The sequence below is a fragment of the Cyprinus carpio genome, chromosome A12 (assembly GCF_018340385.1).
Source record: "Cyprinus carpio isolate SPL01 chromosome A12, ASM1834038v1, whole genome shotgun sequence".
In the NCBI taxonomy this organism is placed as follows: Eukaryota; Metazoa; Chordata; class Actinopteri; order Cypriniformes; family Cyprinidae; genus Cyprinus; species Cyprinus carpio.
The window spans coordinates 16888105-16908240 of record NC_056583.1 but is presented as its reverse complement, the minus strand read 5'-3'; the positions used below and the strand labels follow the sequence as shown (position 1 = coordinate 16908240).

Here is a 20136-nt window from a genome sequence, read left to right as displayed (position 1 = left end):
CCCCACTCTCTCTCTCTCTCTCTCTCTCAAACTCCAAAGCATTGAGATTCAGTACTCTGCTCCTCTTCTTTTCTTCCCCTTACTATGTGGATACACTCACACACTCAGAACCAGCAGTGGAGTGGGGGAAAAAACCCTAGTGCTTGACTTTGGTATAAATTATTGATTTTCATTCCCTTATAAATTTTCCATAGTGTCCCACAGTCTGTGTATGATATGCTGGCTGTATGTTTATGGAAAGAGAGCCATTCTATCACAGAGTGGACTTGCTTAAGCCGAGAAAAAGGAAGAAGAAAAAAAAGTCAGGCAGACAGAGAACGAGGACCACAAACATTGACAGTGGATTCATCTTTCCTGCTTTGTGTGAACATGTTTGAATATGCTTCTCGTTAACATAAGTACTATCAGATTCAAGCGCATCCATATTTTTTTCACAGATATGGATTTCCTCTTTGACACTAGTTTGCGGTGCAGTCCCTCGGCAGCACGGGTACCCCGTGACCTGTAACCTGTGGGGTCACAGGAACTGGTAGACTAGGCGCACTTTGACAGCTCAGCACGCACGCCGCCCACCTCTCCCTCTCTCGCTCAAGAGTTTTATAGCAGAACAGCAATCCTCGTCAATTAATTCACACAGCTGTCAGTGAGCTTAGAGGACTCTCTCAACCCCTCCTGTGTTTTCTTCTGTCTCACTCTCTTGCTCTACCTTTTTTCCTCTTTCAGGCATAGATTTTCTGGAGTTTTCCTCAGCCTGACCCTTGGAGGCTGCAGGGCCTGATTAGCCAGATTTAGTGCTGAGTCTATTGATCGGAGCCTCCAGGGCAATAACCAAATGGAGCCGGTGCAACAAGTCAATAGCACTGTTATTGCACCAAAATGATGGCCTGCGCTTCAATCAGTACTGCGGGGGGAGAGCGGCAAGTCATCATGAGTGAATTAGTGTCACTCAGAAACCCCCTCTCTCCGTGGCCTCTGTCCATCCCCAGGCTCTGTTTCCTCCGTTTCCTCTCCCTCTCTCTCTCTCGCTCTCTCTCTCTCTGCCTCTCGCTTTCTCCAGTAGCCTGCTCCAGCCCAGGGATGAGATTCTTCTACGCGTTTTGTAAGAGGAAGAGAAGGGTCTGCAATTTTAATGGAATGGCATGGATTATTTAAAGTGACTAAACCCCCTGTTGTAGTGTCAAGTGGAAAGATGTCGGATGACACTGTGGTTTCTGAAGCTCTGCTGCAGGAAAGTGCAAGGAAGATTCTCCGCAGCATGAGCTGGTGTTCAAATGATGTGCTCGGTGTAGAAACGGACAGTTTAGTTGACAGCAGACTGGGTTTAAAAATGAGTCATTCTCACCACAGGAATTTTGTTAGTGGTGTTTATTAGCAGGCAAGTTCAAGTTTGTATTTAAAAGTAAGATGGTAAGTCGTGATTGCAATTTCAGGTGCGACCTTTTCTACAAAAATACATTACAGAAAGACTTTTTAACTGTATTTCTACAAAATGTTAAATAAAGGATGTGCATTAGATGTGTTTTAGTGTTTTTAGGATTTTATCCAGTTTTTGAAGATTCTGTAAGCTGAATTGTTACGGTCATAATTGTTCAATACTATCATATTTTATAAATAAAAAAGCCATTTTATGCAAAATTCTAATTTAGCCAATTAAGCTACGTTTGTGTCCGCCATGTTTTTTCACTGACATGCCTCCAAAAAACACAACAAGTGATTTTGAATTTAAACAAACCTTAAATCCTAAGTATTACATTTCACCCTGCATTTTTGTGTTACAGACATGAATGATACCTATGGGCCTTGGGTACTAACAGTGCATTCAAGTAATGTAGGAAAGATCGTGTTTATAAACTGAATGCACATGAATGTAATTACTAATGGGAAACTTTGAACCCTGAAAACATGACGGACGCAATGGATGTTATGTACAATTATGCAGTTACGAACATTGCAATTCAGTTTATAGATCTGACCTGAGTTTGAGTCCTAGCCTTCCACTTTGTCCTCTCTCCAACTATACTATCTAAAATAAATAAAAAATACCCCTCAAAAAAAAAACTAAAACAAGCAAAATAGATTTTGATAGACTAGACCAAAACAGGACTATAACTAGTGCCTAGAATGACGTACAGACCTAGGTTAGTCTCTTTTGACTTGACCTAGTAAGTAGCCACTCAAAAACTTAATAGTAACCATTGGAAACCTCTCCTACTTCATGGTACCTCTCTTATTTTCTTATTTTCAAAAACATTTTTTTAATCTTTAATAATCTTTAATTTTTCGATCCTTTGCACTCTCCAGATGTTTCAAACTTCCTTCCATCTGCTTTTCAGGTGTCTTCAGTAATTTATTTATTTATTTATTTTGTCGACCTTGCAGCGGCATAAGTCAAGGGCTTTGCTTCTCCTATTAGTGTTATTTTTCCCCATCTCTCCAATTGTGCAACCTCATCCTCATACAGTCAGAATCGCCTGAGGATAGAAGTGGGAACACAACAACAGCTTCAAGGCTGAAGTTTGTGTTTATGTGAGAGATAAGGTGCCGGAAAGGTCTGTCACTGCTCTCCACTCTCCCTCGCTTTCCCTGCTTTAAACACCTAGTTCATTAACCACACTTGTATCATCATTCCATGTGCCCTTGCTTAGAAATCTGGTGTCACATAATTTGTCTTTCAGAGATACATCTTGGACACTAAGATGCTCCTCTCTGCGACTCTGCTGACATAGCATGGCAAGGACGGCTGAAGCATTGAGCTGATTAAGTGCTGTTTTCTAAAAGCTTTTATCCTCTGGATAGGAATTTGAAATTCTCCCTCTCAAAAGCATAACCTGTTTTATATACCCTCCAACCCATTTTGATTGTATCCTTGCCCTTTCAAGTTCCTCTCCATCTTTGGTCACACATGATGGTCTCTGCGCTCGGCTCTAAAGACATGCAATGCCATGGTTATGTCTTTTACATGGTACTGATTTCCTGTTAGTGTGGGTTCACACCACAGGCCTTTGTCAGGTTCCTTATTGAAACTGATGCTCAGTATCAACTTAGTAGCTATTTGAGATCAAGGCTGCAGAAGCGAGCAAGAGGAAAGTTGTGCTGTTTTGAGTTTTGTATCATTCTCTGTGTTTATTCTCATATTTTTTCATTGTCATCACATTAACAGATTCAGTTCCGAGTGAACTAAGTAATAAGCCCACATGTGGTTATGTTTGCCCACTTGTGGATGACGCTCTGTGTCAGTTTCATCAGCAGCACTGTGTGTGCTTCACATTCACACCAAAATATTCTGTATTTCTCAAACTGCATCCAAACATCCACACAAATCCAAATGGCAATGATTCAATAATAAAGCTACTTTACTCACACTTCATGGACTTAAACTTACATGTTCAGGGCTCAGTAGTAAGGATTTGTTCTGCGTTCCTGGTCAGGCCAGTATCTATTTACCTAATTAAAATGTATAATTTTATGTTTGCATTAATAATTTAAAAAAATGTTTTATGTTGTCACATTTGTTAAGGTGTGATCACATTAACAAAATTTTACTGCTAAAAAAGGTCTCTTGTCAATAGTCTAGCGACGTATGAAGCACAGTTCACAGAGAAGTTACTTTTAAATGAATCAGCTCACTGTCAATGCAGTGAAACCATGTGACCAACTTAGAGCTGCTGCTAAATCTGCATGTATTCTTATTGGTTAATTTTCAAGTTCGAAAATTCACCAAAAACTGTTAATGTGACTACACCTTTATACATTTTTTTGCAGAGCACATAATGCATGTACTGTATATGATCAGAAAATCTAAGATATGTAGTGCCTAGAGAATAGTATACTGGTGCTCCTCTATGGACTTGTGTGCATTCTGATCAGGCAGGACCAGCTTCCAGTAAGTTTTTAGAAATCAAGCAGAACAGTTAAAATGTCACATTAAATAATTGTATTAACATATTCAAGCATATACCGTATCATTTATCACATTTACACGTTAACTTTGACAGCCGTAAAATAAACATTTGGTTTTTAAATCTGTGCTCTAAATGGTTGCTTTGCTACAGTATGTGTATCACTGGACTTGTAGAGTATAACACGGGGTGAATGGATGTACTAGAGGGAGTGGAGAATATTACTTTGGCTTCTGGCTAAACTAAACATGTCGGCATGGTGTTATGTAAAGTTGCTTGTTATTAAAAGGAAAGAGCATGTCTCTGGACTTTTGAGGGGGAAAACAGTAACAACTTGGAGTGTTGAATGGAATTTGCTTTGAGTAATGCCAAAAAATGTCAGTTTTGGGCTATAAAAGTGATATTAAATTGTGTAGCGTATGTCTCTCTTAGAAATTAGACATTCTCTCTACTGGATTTTTTCAAGTTGATTTTTTTTTAGTGTAACAAATCACTGAGATGTTACTCACTATGGCCTCAGGTCAGACCCACCCAGCACAGAACGTACAGAACTTCAGCCTTTCTTTCGTTTCCTTTTCCCTCTCCTGTGAGTGTAAGTAGCCAGAAAAGACAGATGATTTATTTGTTATTTTTAGTTTTATTTAATTAACAAAAAATAAAAATTTATGTGCATCATAGTTTTGGAGGCCCATGGTTCCATGGCTAGTGTTACACCCTTTCACCATGCCTGGTAATACAATCCCCAGCTGCTTCCCTCGAGGAATGCAGCCACTTTTTCTGTCGGGAATCTTAGCAGCGTGCCCAAATTGTGTGAAAGTAATTTATCTCGCTTTTATAAATGCTGTTGTATTCACAGTCAACCTGGATTGCTGCTAAGGGATCGTTTTACACCTCGAGTAGGTCTCAATATCCTGCTCGGCCTGGTAGTTTAGAACGTAGGGTGTCAGGAGTTAAAGACAGTGCTGCTTTACCTGGGCATCTTTATGTTATGTTTCTGTAAGCACTCTAGATAAACTGTAATTTTCTAGCTAGTAACTAAAATGATAGTAATAGTCATTTGCGGCTAGGATGAGGATTTGGGCTTTTTAATGCATTTGAACGTCAATGAATCCAAAAACTCAACAGCAGGAAGTAGTGATATGTCTCCAAGTACAGATAAAGTCTATAGCCTGTTGAAAACTTGTTTGCTTGTGGTTTTGTCTATTGACCCTCACCTGTGGCATGTCCTGTGTTGAGTTCATGGAAAGGTTTGGTCCCAGAGGCCTAAAAAAAAACCTATGCAGAGCTTATACAGTATTATCTGTCACAGCCTCAAATTCACTGTTATTTAAAATAGGCACATCTACCTGTTCACTGGTTCTGGGAGAATGCAGAGCAGAAGGGATGTGGCAGCCAAGCAACGGTTTCTGTTTTCTCTGAAGTTTCTTGCATTGAGTGCTGGGAAATCCGGATTAGTAGTGGTATGCTGAATGCTGCCTCGGCACATTTACCCATGACATGGACTCAGACATAATATTTACTGCAGCCTTGTTGGCATGCCCTCCTTGAGAAAGTTCTTGAGATATACAGCAATCCTCTACCTCGTTTTTGACATCAAAACCTTTTAACTAGAGATAGAGAAAAGAAGAAAAAGGGAAAGGCAAAGATAAGTGAAGAATGATGAAATTGAGAACTTCCAGAGTTTTATGGAATAAGAGAAAGTGAAGAAGATGAAGTTAACAAAGCTAGAGTGAAAGAACTGAAAAAGTTGGAAGAAGAAAGACATCCTGGTGCAAAACCTAGTGAGCTGCATACCTAGACTTCTTAAGCAGAACCCTAATTGAAATGGAACCCCATAAGTGAGTGACACTTTATACAGGCAGCCACATAACAAAGTACAGAAGAGACTTGACTCATAATTGATTTCAGTGGAGTTTGACATTAGCATGTTGCTAAGTTAACCACAGAATGTAATACAGAGTAAACACAAATATTGGCAAAAATTGAGGGCATCATGCAGCAAAATTTTTTCGAGTGGGCACCAGTGACGGTCTTTAAATGAAATGAAATTATAATTAAAGATATATGACAATTAAGGAACAAATGCCTGTATATTATTATTACTAATATATAAAATACTGTAAAAACAGTATTATTGTAATATTGTAAAATATTATAATTTAAAATAACTGTTTTCTATTTTAATATATTAAAAAAATTAATTAACTCCTATGATTGCAAAGCTATATTTTCAGCAGCCATTACTCCAGTGTTCAGTATCATATGATCCTTCAGAAATCAATCTAATATGCTGATTTGGTGCTCAATAAACATTTATTATCATCCATTTTGAAATGTTTTGGTGGAAATGTTTTTGATGTATTTTTATTCAGAATTCTGAATACAAATTTCAAAAGAACTGCATTTACTTGAAATACAACTTTTTTATTTTTAATGTCACCTACGTTGCTATAAAATATAATCTACGTAGGCAGCTCAATACATTTCAGAGAGTGCTACTAAGTTGGCAGAGTGCCAGTTAGAAGAATGATCCTGGGCTACCAGAAAATTAGAGGGAGCAGGGAATCTTGCTTGGACACTCCACCACAGCAGGCTACAGCTGCTGGAATCTGTTGCAGGCAAAATAAATTCCAAGAAGTGGCGCCAACGAAGCATTTCTCAATTTCTTTTCTTTTAAATAGCACCTGATTCTAAACTCATCTTCTCTGTATACCCCCCTCTTTTTACTTCTCACTCTCCATCCCTCCCTCTTTTCTCCTGTAGGGGTCTAAAATCCCAGTCTAGGATTCTAGTCAGATTGTTAGCTGGGCAATAAAAAATACATGAGTGTGTGGCGTAGAAGTGTTCGTTATGTATGTGTATGTGTGTGTGTGTGTGTGTGTGTGTGTGTGTGTGTGTGTGTGTGTGTGGAGCTCATAAAGACAGCTTCCCGACATGTGGGCTGCTCCAAATGTGCAAGAGCTCGTTTGTCTTTCAGAGTTGGAGTGCTACAAGTTGAACGGGGCCGTGTGATTTGCCAGTCTCAGCCTGTGTGTATGTGTACAATATTCATGCCTGTGTTGGTGCTCTCTCTTCAGCAATTCCCTTTATAACCTTTTACACTCATCTTAGTTTGTTGATCCATGTTAAGCAGCAGACTTATCCATGAGTGGGTTGCAAAAGTGGCGTGTCATTCCTATGATAGACACGATGACAGTGAGAAAGAGCTATATGGAGTGAAATCATTAGGATGCATTCACAGTCACAGCACTGTCTACCTGTATCTACACAACAGTGTGTGATAGGACAGTCAGTCCGCACCAATTGGAGCAGCTTCACTCCTGAATCCAGCTCCAGATGATAAGAGTACTGTAGTAAGCTCCACCACCCCATAATCAAGCTAATAAAACCCTATTTAACGGCTCTATTATACACTTCAGCCCTGTTAAAGTAGCCATGGTGTGTGTGGGTGTGTATATGTGAATCAGAATGCTCTGGAGGGCAAACTACTGTTTTTCTTTTGGGAATTACACCGTGCTGGGGACTTTTTAAGTCAATTACATGCAATTAAATGCAGTTTTTTTTTCTCCCTGGCATTCTTGGCGTGTGTGTGTGTTCCTGGCGTGTGTGTGTATTTAATTAAGCCTAAAATGTCTTGTAAAGTCCCACTTTTTCGTGCTCTGCCCATGTACTGCACATTATGTACACATTTATTTCATAGATTTTTAATAGCCAATACAAGGACCGATGTGTTTTTTAAACAAATTTTGCACAATCTGGATCATCATTCTCTCAACCAACCTCAATCTGGGATGATTTTTAAATAATATTGATGGATTTCACTTGCTTTTTCTTCACAATCCAGTCCAATAAAAAAAAAAAAAATTGTCTACAAAACTAATTACAAGTGGTAATTTTACACAATATTGTAATTATTTTATTTTTATTATTAAAAAATGTATAATTATTGTGAAAAAATCATATATATATATATATATATATATATATATATATATATATATATATATATATATATATATATATATATATATAAACGCACACACATATATGTATATACATATTTTAATAGCGTATGAAAATTCTAATTTTATACAATATTTATAAACAAATTAGTTAAGAAAATTCTTGAAAAACACAAAATTTTGGCCAATTTATTGATTTGACCAATACAGCAATCATCAAAACATAACTGCGCCATTACCATAAATCTCAAAATAACCCTTTAGTCCAGTTCTTACTGACAGCAGCTAGTTCCATCACGGATGCTAATGCTGACTCCCTTTACGTCACTCAGAAAGAGACTGCAAAGAACGCTATTTATATATATTTTTTTTTTTTTATCACATCTAAAACTCTGAGCTATTGACAGGTGATGCCGCTTTGACATGTACAGTGCAGTAAGGGAGCTGAGAAGCCCTGCTAAAACATTTATCTTTCTTAGTGTGTGATCACACACTCCAACACAGGATCAGTTCTACAGGCCTCCCACCACCATACTAACACACATAGAGCATCATGTCTATCAGTCAGACTATTAGTGAACACACTGATCCTGCTGGCTCTCCTCCCACTTTCACTTCTTTTGCTTCTGTCTTGCTCCAGTGAAGTACAATACCTGGTTTGTAAGAAAAAAGAAAATACAGAAAACCTCACACAGTCTGTTATATTCTTTTTATCAGCTTGAAAACACACACACACTAATGTAAGTTAATCTGGATGGGTTAAATGCAGAGCACGAATTCTGAGTATGGGTCACCATACTTGGCTGTATGTCACGTCATTTTCACTTTTTTTGTCACTTTCACTTACAAATATGATTAATGACCAAGAAATAGAGTATTTCTTATACATTGTATATTGTACTGTTGTAAATGTTTCAGAATCCTGAAACTTGCTGTTTATTAAAAGGTTTAAATTATGAAAATGACATTTTTAATGTTTTGGATGTGTCTGTCTTGAGTTTGTGTGTGTGTGCTTGCTGGGGGATGTCTGTGTATTGTAAAAGGTCTCTCTCTGTGTGTGTGTGTGTGTGTGTGTGTGTGTGTGTGTGTGTGTGTGTGTGTGTGTGTGTGTGTGTGTGTGTGTGTGTGTGTGTGTGTGTGTGTGTGTGTGTGTGTGTGTGTGTGTGTGTGTGTGTGTATGTTTATGAGTGTATATGTGTGTGTGTGGTGCTGGGGGTTTTAGAATAGGGTAAACTTCCATCACCCCCCCACCCCCCGCACATCCAGGCATAGAGGTGTACCACTGCCCTCATTAGGGCTACTAATAAGGGGAACTGAGAGTGTAAGAGAGAGAGAAAAAAATAGTGAGAAAGAAGGGGAAAAAGGTTTTAAATTTTAATAACGCGGGTACGATTTTGTAAATCTTTCCTGACAGAAAACTCCTCATTATTTTCATCTGTCTCTGTCTCCTCTACCTCCTCCACTGATAAATGGGCTTTTCGTAGCTTGAACTCACTCTCCTTCTCTCTCTCTCTCTCTCTCTCTCATTCTCTCTCTCTCTCTCTCTCTCTCTCCTCTCACTCTCTCTCTCATCTCCACTTCTCTCTCTCTCTCTCTCTCTCTCTCTCTCTCTCTCCTCTCTCTCTCACACACACACACACACACACACACACACACACACACGCACACACACGCACACACACACACATACACAAACCACACACACACACAGTCGTTCGTTCTTTGGCGTTGTGCGTTTGAGGTTAGACTTATGTTTTTAACCCAATTGACTCAGTTTAATTTTGTCTGCTGGTTTTGGAAGGAGTTATTTGGCCGTGCTTGCACACATAGTGCTCGGTTTGTGTGCTTCACAGTGAGAAAGTCACAGTGTAGGTTCTCAGCTGTAGGGTCTCGAATTGAAGGGGGGCTTGAGAGTCTGAGGCCCCCCATACAAACAACAAAATAATAATAATTGAGGAGTTTGTCATATTTCATGAAATTTAAATATGAAAAATCTGTAGATTCCTACTGACATATGTTTTTTTCCCCCTTTATCCAACTTTTTAGTGATTTAAAACTGATTTTGAGAGTTTACAGAATGGGAAAAATGCAGTGGATCATTGTCTTCTCATGATAAATGTAAAGTAAATTGTAAAGTAAATATTCAGTATTGTTCAAAGGGTTGGGGTCAGGAAGGTTTTTTTTTTTTTTTTGTCTAAGAAATTGATACTTTTATTCAGCAAGAAAGCATTTAATTGATCAAAAGTCTTAAATAATTTAATAATGTTACAATGTATCACACATCATATGTTTGTATAACAGCCTTGACAATAAAAATATTATTCAGCACAACTGTTTTCAGGAGTGAAAATAATAGGAAATGTTTCTTAAGCAACAAACTAACTTATTAAAATTATTTCTGAAGTATTGTGACACTGTAGACTGGAGTAATGGCTACTAAAAATTCAGCATTGCCATCACAGAAATGAATTCAATTTTTAAATATATTAAAATATACTTTTTTGTTATTGTAGTAATACATTGTATACTGTTTGTTTGTGTGTGGTACCATTTTTACTGTATTTAAAAAAAAAAAAAAAAAAAAATGCAGTGAGCACCAGACACTTCTTTCAAAAATATTTACAAAATTATTGACCCCAGACTAATTTATGATTATTAATAGACTATTACTACTAATCTATTATTAATAGACTTAAATTACTATCTGTACAGTGTAATATTAATATCATGCAGCAGTTGTAGTTAGTGTGCGATTAGGTTTGGCTGAAGCAAAGGGGTTCATCACGATTTTGAGGTCAATATAATCAAGTTAGTAAAATCACTAACTAAAATGAAACCAAATGTGATCTAGCAGTGTTGAAGTTTGACTTGGTTCATTAAAAAAAGCATAAATTCATTTATTCCAGCATGGGAATTGAATTCAAATCATTCTGTGTAGAATCTTGGGCCCAACTAGACATTATAAATTTCTATTGGTACATGAGATTATGCTAATAATTTTGAAAGTGTGAATTCTTGAAGTGTTTTAATATTTAATATTAGTTGAGTGGGGATGTGTATCTTCTTCGGTATGAAGTTTTAATGTTTTGATTTATACTTTGCACGCTACATTGAAGCAAACTTTATTTATTTGATTTTACATGTACATTTTTGAACCTCTGGTTCTTTTTTCCAACCCATGCTAAGAGAGAGAGACAGAAAAAGTGAATGTGTAAAAGAAGGTTTACCCTGAGCTATGAGCTGTGACAACATGAACAGGTCTCTTCCAGCCTCTGTCATGTGTTTGACAGAGAGGATGGATGCGGTTTGATGGGTCCTGCTCTGTTCTGTCCGGACATGGTTCAGCATGGGATAGAACCTCCATCAGACAGGCATCAGATGCAACTCTTCTCCTGCTCTTGCTGTCTCTGTCTCTGTCTCCGTCTCTGTCCTCCCTTTATATTAATGCGATTCAACCCAGGTGAAACTGGAGGTGGAGGAGCCATAGATTAGCTTCAGAAGTATGCAATACCCCCTTTTCCACAAACAGGGTGTTGCAGTTTCCAATCTAGTCCAGGTGTATCCAACGGAGAAAAGGCAGTTTTAAGGCAAAAAAAAAAAAACCTTGATGTGCTGTGTGCTGCACCCCAGGAATCAGGAATGTCAGAGACGGGGAGTCAAACTTTCAAAACAATAACATAAAATGTTATTTGAAACAGTAAAAATATTTTAAAGAAAAAAATAACTATTGTTATTATAAAGTTATTTATTTGTTTTATATACACTACTATTTAAAAGTCTCTTATGCTCACTAAGGCTGTTTATTTAATCAAAAATATAGTAAAAACAATAATATTGTGAAATATTTTTCTGTTATTATTATTATTATTATTATTATTATTATTATTATTTCAATGTTAATGTTATTACAATATATTCAATATATTATATTTCTATTTTCATGTATTATTTTATAGTATTTTTATGGAATTAAATAATTTACAGCTATCATATATTTAAATAGAATACTATGAATTTTAATCAATATACTGTATATTTAACTAACTTCTGGCTATTATATCAAAGCCAGCTCATGATTACACTCTATGAAATTACTTTGGATGTCAAAATGTGTTCTCAAAACTAGAAGCAAGGCTTGTAAACAAAGACAGCAATGTGGCATGTTTGGTTGTGGACATATCATTTAGTAACAGCCAGCTGCATCATCATTTGATTTTCAAGTCAGTGGAAATGCAGGCTGGTTCTGAGAGTGGTGAAAAGGGGTACAAATAGTCTGTTTTGGTACTTCTGTTCTTTGAGATTCATTAGTGGTTATTTTTAGTTGCCGTTGAAAGGGACTGCCCCAGGGGAAGATTTTAAAGTTTACAGACAAAAGTTCCACTACATCAATGAGTATATGAGCTCTCATACATGACAGGATAAATTACTTCCTCAAACATGTTCCTCAAATCATAACGAATCTCAGTGAAGAGATTCATGAACTTTTCAGTGTTCTTTTCAAGATTGTAATCTGGTGGTGTTGGTCTGGGCTGTTGAAGTGAAGGAAGCGTGGTTGTTCTCTGTGATGAGTGGGCCACTCACTCACTCGCTCTCCCTCTGTGTCTGGATGCGGGGCTGCCCGGGGCCTCTCCGCCCACCCTCAAGGGCCTGTCAGAGCAGCCTCACCAAAGGCAGATTAATCTACATTACTGCTAACAGCTCAGCCTGGCCCCTGAACCACTCACAACAATACACACACGCACACACACACTGTATTTAATCTCTTGCACTTCAGTCAAAAATCTACAGCTGAGCTTTTGGTCGGAAAATTAAGGTTAGTCAAAGTTGATTCATGAGTTTAAAAGTCCATCCATGAAGTCTTTTTTGCTAAACCAAAAAAAAAAAAAAAAAAAAAAAAAACTGTATAGAAAAAGCAATATGCCTCATGAGGTTGTGTTAACATACCACAAGCAAGTAAAAAAAACCTTTTTTAACCATGGTAAAATTACTATGCAGAAGAGCTTCAATTCACCCTTTGCCAGGAGTTTGATTGACAGGCGAAATCCGTCATTTTGTCTGACAAACAAACCAGACAGGAGTGTAAACAGTAGATTACCGTCAGTGGACTTGAACTGTGTATTGACGTCTTTCCACAATTCAAACAACTATCTTCTGATGTTCATTCATGTTTATTCTGTGCTATAAATAGTAGTAAATATGAAGAGACGATCAGTTCACGTGCCGTTTAAACTGAGGCTCTACAGCGATCTGTCATGACACATTAAAGAGCCACAAAATAGTATTTATTGTTTACATTTCTTAAAAATGGACCAAATTTGAAAGCTGAGACTTCGTTTCATACCAGAAGTAACCTGCTCTGTCTTATCTGTCAGCACATAGTCAGTTTCCTCTCTGCTCCGCTTTGTATATTTTGCTGTGTGAGACTATGATGTATGACGTGAGAACGCCATGGCTTGTCGGACATAGCAACAGTAACTAAGGGTGCGGGTGTTTTTGTGGAAACACTGATACTTGTTTTTCTTCAAGAGTCTTTGTTGAATAGAATATTCAAAAGAACAGTATTTATTTGAAATGGAATCTTTTGTAAAATTATAAATGTGTTTACTGCCACTTTAGATGTAATGCGTCCTTGCTGAAAGAAATCTTTAAATTCTTACAAAAATAAATAAAAAAATAAAATCTTGCTGACCCTTTTGAAAAGCACTGTACTTTATCTTAAGGATCGTAAGGATCTTGATCTTAACATAAATTACCTCCAGTAGTAGTGAGCACAGAATCAGTACCATCCTGTTACACACATTCTTTATACAGACCCAAGAATTCCCGTTCGTCCCTCTCCCACGGCTGTTTCCTGTCCCTTTGGGCACCAGTACATCTCTGGACATCATGAACAGTCTGTCCTCTTGCTTGGAGTTTGTTTATGTGTGTGTGTGTGTGTGTGTGTGTGTGTAGCCAGTGTAAATAATGAATGCTACTTAAAGAGACATGTGGGAGATCTGGCCTTACTAAACATGCTCTAAATAAATGTCCTCCTCCAAGCATGCACTCCCAATTATGAATTATGCCGGCCCAGCATCCAATCAGAACACACCTTTTGTCATTGTGGTGGAAAAGCCTCTGATGGTTTATCTTAACTAAATAAACTTCTCAGAGCATAGATGTAATATGAATACTAGTCAGTTTTGAGCAGCAGTATTGAGGTATGTGTTGTAATGCCATTTTGGTTTCTTCACTGTACGTCTCTATATCTGTTGTGTGTGTGTTGGATCCGGTGGCGTGCTGCTCGGCTGCAGTGGTGATGAATGGGTGTGTGTGAGTTATTCATCTCCTGCTTATAGGAGTGGACAGTGGTCCTGCGCTCGCCACATGTCAGCAAATGGGATAATTCTGTCATTTATCAGGAATGACAAAGGAGACAGATGATCGCCCCGAGAGATCATCCCAGGGTCTCACCCCTACAACTCCTGCTCTCACCCTCACTGTACTTGTCCACACACCCACTTTGTACCACTTTGCCACTTTTCAAACAGTTTGTTTGGCTCTTTTTGTTACTTCTGAGTAGAGACAATCTGAATATCTTTTTCTGCATTTTGAGAATTGGGGAGAAAAAATTTTTGTAATTTGCTTTTTATCAAAGAACCCTGAAAAAATACATCATGCTTTCCAGGAAAATATTAAGCTTCATAATTATTTTTAACATTAATAATAAGAAGAAATGACTATCAAATCAGGATATTAGCATATTATCATGTGAGATGATGATTGGAGTAATAGCTGCTGAAAATTCAGCTTTGCCATCACAGTAATAAATTACATTTTTAAAAATATATTAAAATAGAAAACTTATTTTAAGTTCGGTGAGAATGAGGCTTCTTTCTAAAACATTACCAAAAAAAAAAACTGACCAACTCCAAACTTTTAGGTGGTAGTTTAAATGTAATATGCATATCAAATCATTTTTAGAATTCACAAAGAAATAAATGTGCACACTGAGATTTCAGATACTGTTCTGCAGGCACAAATTTCCTTTTTGGTTTGGTCATGTGACAGTAGGTAAATGGGTTTTATGGAGAATTCCATCAGTAAATATGTGAAATTTATTAGCTTGAGGAATGCCACACTTATTACTTTCTGGAGAAAAATAAATGCTCTAAGCATGTCTGCAGACAGATGGAGAGGAAAAAGGCAAAGTTGTCACACCGGGTGACATGTTTTGCACGAAAGTCTGTTTGTTATTTTTTTTTTTTTTTTGAAAGACACGTCTGACTGAAGTGAAATGTGTTTATCGAGTTCAGTCAGGAAAATAAATTCATTTTTGATGCAGGGCATGTGCTCAATCACATGCATGCTAGTTTGTGGGAAAATGTTAAATGGGTAGTTTTTACTATTATCTAATCTTGTCTTCTCTTTCTCTCCACCTCTTCCTCTCCTCACCCACAGGATCATTCAGAATCGTATCCTGGTCTTCATCCTGGGTGCAATCATCCTCCTCACCATCATCTTGGCCATGTATTTCAATTTGCGAGGGCACTGATCTCCACTGACTGGCCCTATGTGTGTATGTGTGAGTGTGTACGAGCGTGTATGTATGATTAATAGTGACAAAAGTGTTGGGCTGGAGTAATTAGGACAAATTGTTCACATGAATCATTCCTGGTGGGCAGTGACAGGGGGCCTCTCCTCACTGCTCTCGAGCGGAGCGGGACTATTCACACCCTCTCTCTCCTTATATTTATGCTGCGTCCATTACTTTTAAAACTTACCGACCCATAGAGAAACCCAACATGGATGTGTGGACACGAGGACCATGATGAGAACATCAGATGGATGAAGAACATGAAGACGACCATCAACGTATGTCAAAACCTGCTGTTTAATGTTTAGTTTTCTTTTTCTCTTGGTGGGAAAGGGGCATGAGTGTTAAAAGCTACTAGCAAAATTCCATCTATCAGTTGTATATATGTGTGTGTGTGTGTGTGTGTGTGTGTGTGTGTGTGTGTGTGTGTGTGTGTGTGTGTGTGTGTGTGTGTGTGTGTGTGTGTGTGTGTGTGTGTGTGTGTGTGAATGTGTGTGTGTGTGTGTGTGTGTGTGTGAGTGTGTGTGTGTGTGTGTGTGTGTGTGTGTGTGTGTGTGTGTGAGAGAGAGAGCCATACACAAGGCAAGGCCCCCGGTGCAGTACCATTTAGCACATGGTGCAGAATCACACACAACACACAGCCCAAAGGTCACGCGCCCGTCTCTCAGTCCCCCTTCATCCAGGATTAGTAGCTTCTCACGCTGTTCCTCTAAGGTCAGCAAAGACCTCGCATGTGTTTAGTAAAACCAGCAGGACTGCTTTGAACAAGAAAACATACATGTCCACTCTTACCTTATTAATCAAATCTGACAGCATGATAGTAACTGTAGTCAGTCGATCTAATAAGAAGTGTTTCCTGTATTTATTTGTCATTTCAGATGAATTGGGATGTATTTTTTTGCTGTAACTTTCTTTCGATTTATCTGGAATTTGTTGTAGCCATTAGTGTTTGACATTAAAATTATATTATTTGTCTCTACTGTACAATATTGTTGCAAATGTGCTTCATTATTACTATACTGGGACCAACTAGCAAGCGTCGGTATGGAAATATGCTAAATTTGAGAGTCTGCTCCAGGCTTTCACCTGCTGGTTGAGTATTAGTCTATAAGAAAGAAGGTAACCATGGCTGTGTACTAACAGTACAAATATTTAGTTTATCATGTTTTTATGTGAGGATTCCTTTGTAAGTTTTCATTAATAATGTTTATCGTCTTACACTCGGGCTCAGTTCCAAAACTTAATGAGTTGTTTTGCTGTCTGATGCATGCATAGGCAGTTGACGTCCAAGGCAGCATCCCTAACTGAAATGAACCTCATAAAACCTCATAAATGACTGTTTCAAGACCCTCTACATAGTTAGCAACTTTGAAAACATAAGAGACCAACTTCACAATTGGTTTGAAAAAGTTAGCTGTTAGCTTGTTGCTAATCTAATAACAATATGTTAAGCATAAAGGCAAATATTCAACGTTAGCACATCAGTCATATCAACATATTACTTTGTAATCTTGGATCAGTTTTTTTATAAATAGGTAAGCTGTTAACGTGTTGCTAATCTAATGGCAATGTTTTAAACATAAAGTCGAATAATCTATTTTAATGAATCAGTTATATTAGCCATCAACATTTCATTTTGTTTGCTATTTTGGAACGATTTTTTTTTTAAAGAGTTTGATATTAGCATGTTGCTAAGCTAATTAAAATGTGTTAAGCATAAAGACAAATAATCCATGCTACTGAATCAAGTTAGCTGTTAGCATGTTGCTAAGCTAATTGCGCAATACTATAATAAGCACAAAAATACAGGGCACATAAATATTGGGTAAAATTAACCATTTTAATTACACTGAGCTATAACAATATTCAGTATTGAATTTTTCTCACTTCGTTTTCTTTTTTCACAGTTGTCGCAGTGCATTCTGCGATTTCTTGTTTCTTTAAGAAGGATATATGCAGTGTTGTCTTAAAATTTGCCCAATTGAATAAATCTTAAAGACAGCAGATTATTAGGCCCCTCAGCCTTTACGTTGGGAGTGTGCCTATGATGCTGCCTACGTAGGTGACTCACTAGGTTTTGGAACACTGTGTTGATTAGCACACCACCGCCTCTCTTCCCAACACCCCTTCTAGACGGGACACATGCGCACACCTCGGCCGGTCGAGGTGCCTGATGGACAGACGGACGGACCGTCAGATAGACAGGCATTTGATATTCTGTTTCAGGACGAGTGGATTGTCTTATTTTGGAAGCAGCCTGGTGGGGGTTTTCTCTGCCTCTGCTTCACAGCTACAGCTTCAAAGCGCCAAATTAATGGCCAACAAAATAGTGTGTCTCTGTGTGTCCCATGTGGGGCCAACCTATTGAGAGTTATCATTTAAGTTGAGGAAGGAAAATAAAGGATGAGGGGGAGCTGAATCCTGCCAGTTTAACAAACCTCATCAGATAATGACCTCTCTGACTGGGTTTTGCATCGAACTGTGGAGAGAAAGAGAATGTGCGTTTAAGTACGATAGCGATGAGATTTGTTTGTCCTTATTTTCTCACATGCATGTGCGTGCGGGGGACGAGCAAGCGTGTTCGTTTTCCGCACCTGCGCATGTGTATGCGAGACATCAGTCGGCTGTGTGTGTAATGACTTGGATGTGTGTCGGTGTGTTTTGCTGGCTCAGTGTGTGTGTGTGTGTGTGTGTGCGTGTGTTATCTGTCTCTCGCACTCTCTCTCTTTCTCTCTACTCGGGCCTGTCAGATCCTCTCAGCAGTGTGTGGCTGGTGGAAAAGCAGCGTGGCTGCGGCTCTATTTGAAGTTGTAATGGTGTCAAAAAGTCAGAGCTGACTGACAGCCGTCAGTCCCACTGGGGCTCATTAAATCATAACAACTTGACAAGGAAATAATTGAGCGCTGACGATAAGTTGGGGCCCATTTAGATGTTTTTATTTTCTTTCATTATTAGTTGTGGCTATTAAGTTCATTAAGAAATTGCATTAAACAACCATTGGGGGGCTAATGATTTGTTTATATCCCCTTTTTTATTATTTAAACATTAGGTGTGTCACGTGACACCTTCGGCAGGCTGGCGGTATCATCTGCCGCATCTATTTTTTCCCTTCTTTTTTTCTTCCTTTCTTTTTATCCTTCTTTTTCACCCTCTATGCCTCTCTGTCTCCTTCCCTCCTTTCTCTCTCTCTTTCTCTCTCTCTAAGCAGCGGGTGCCTTTGGAATATGAAATAGATTATTCATTACCCTCTTCTCTGTAACTGATTTGGTTTCCGTGTAGAGTCTTCTATGTGAGGAGGATGAAAACTTGTCAAAAATGGGTTATATCTTATTCCGAGGGGCAACAATAGTGGCAGTTACAGACACACTTTAATATTTCATTATGCCTGACGTTAACCCTGCTAAGTGACTTCGGCTAGCAGGCCTTTAGTGAGAAAGAGACTCTGATTAGCTCCTATCACAGAACAGGCTACAAAGAGGCAGGCAAGACCCACTGCGGTCACGGCAGAGATGGGTGCTTGCTCATGATTTACTGACATCTCTCTAAAGCTAGATTGCAGGTGCATATATACTGTATGTGTATATATATATATATATATGTGTGTGTATATGTGTATATATATATATATATATATATATGTGTGTGTATATATATATATATATATATATGTTTAGAATTTTTATCATCATCGTGACATTTTTTGAGTAAGCATTTACTAAGTTCCACCCACCTTGGTTACAGTTGCTAAGTTGGAAATGCTTTATAGATTTATGTGAATGGTGCAATTTTATGTAAAGTGAAGTGTTGGCTGTTTTTATTTGATTTTATTCTTTAAATAACTTCTTAAATTAGAATACAATTTTAAAATGTTTAACATGTTTTTTTTTTTTTTATTATTATTATTAATTTAAGGTAGAATTTCTAAATTTTAAGGTGGGTTTATTGAAAGGTCAATAAAATTTGACCCTTAAATTGACACTAAAATTAATGTCACATTAGCAGCCTGCATAAATGAGTGTCAGTGTTTGCTGACTGTGCTTTTTCTGAGGTTGCTGGAGAGCATGATGGGAGGTCCACATTTTAAACTGTGCACCTCTCGCTATTTTCACTCGTTCACACATCCAGGGATAATATTTCACCCTATAGATAATACAGATGGCTCTGTGTGTGTGTGTGTGTGTGTGTGTGTGTGTGAGTGTGATCGTGTTGGATTCAAGTTAATGTAGGGAGATCTGTGGCCTCTCTTGTTAAGCACTGTTGGATAATAAGTTTCCTTTGTATTATTATTTTAATTTATTATCTGGGTAACTGTGCGTAATTGTACAAACGTGTTGCACAAATGCACACGACAATATCCTCATTCTCCTGTGAATAATGAATGCAGTTGATGTGACATGACATCCATCAATTATGTTTTTTTTTTCTGGTGTCCCATTATGTTTGTGAATACCCATTGGTTGGAGTCACGGATCTGATACTATGTTTGCACTGTGGACTATTGTGTGTCAGTGGGTGTGACTTTACATGTGGCTGTTTGCTCCAAGCCAGAGACCCAGTAATGATCAGAACCCTCTGACTGCTTGTGTGAATAATCTCATGTTTGTTCAATTGGTGATTACTTTTATGAATAGTGTTTTCTGTAGACATACTAAAACCTTGTCTAGGTGCAACACTGTCATTAAAGCAGTATTGTATTTCA

General features: G+C 37.9%; 1 protein-coding gene across 4 annotated transcripts in view; it reads left to right on the top strand.

Annotated features, from left to right (window-relative positions):
* The window catches only part of LOC109055493 (vesicle transport through interaction with t-SNAREs homolog 1A-like), a 119490-nt gene extending 99354 nt beyond the window's left edge, over positions 1 to 20136 (top strand). For all 4 annotated transcript variants that reach the window (XM_042767900.1, XM_042767902.1, XM_042767899.1 and 1 more), the window contains one exon: positions 15302 to 20136. In XM_042767900.1, the coding sequence (XP_042623834.1) occupies positions 15302 to 15395 (94 nt within the window). In that variant the 3' untranslated portion in view covers positions 15396 to 20136. The remainder of the gene's footprint in view (positions 1 to 15301) is intronic.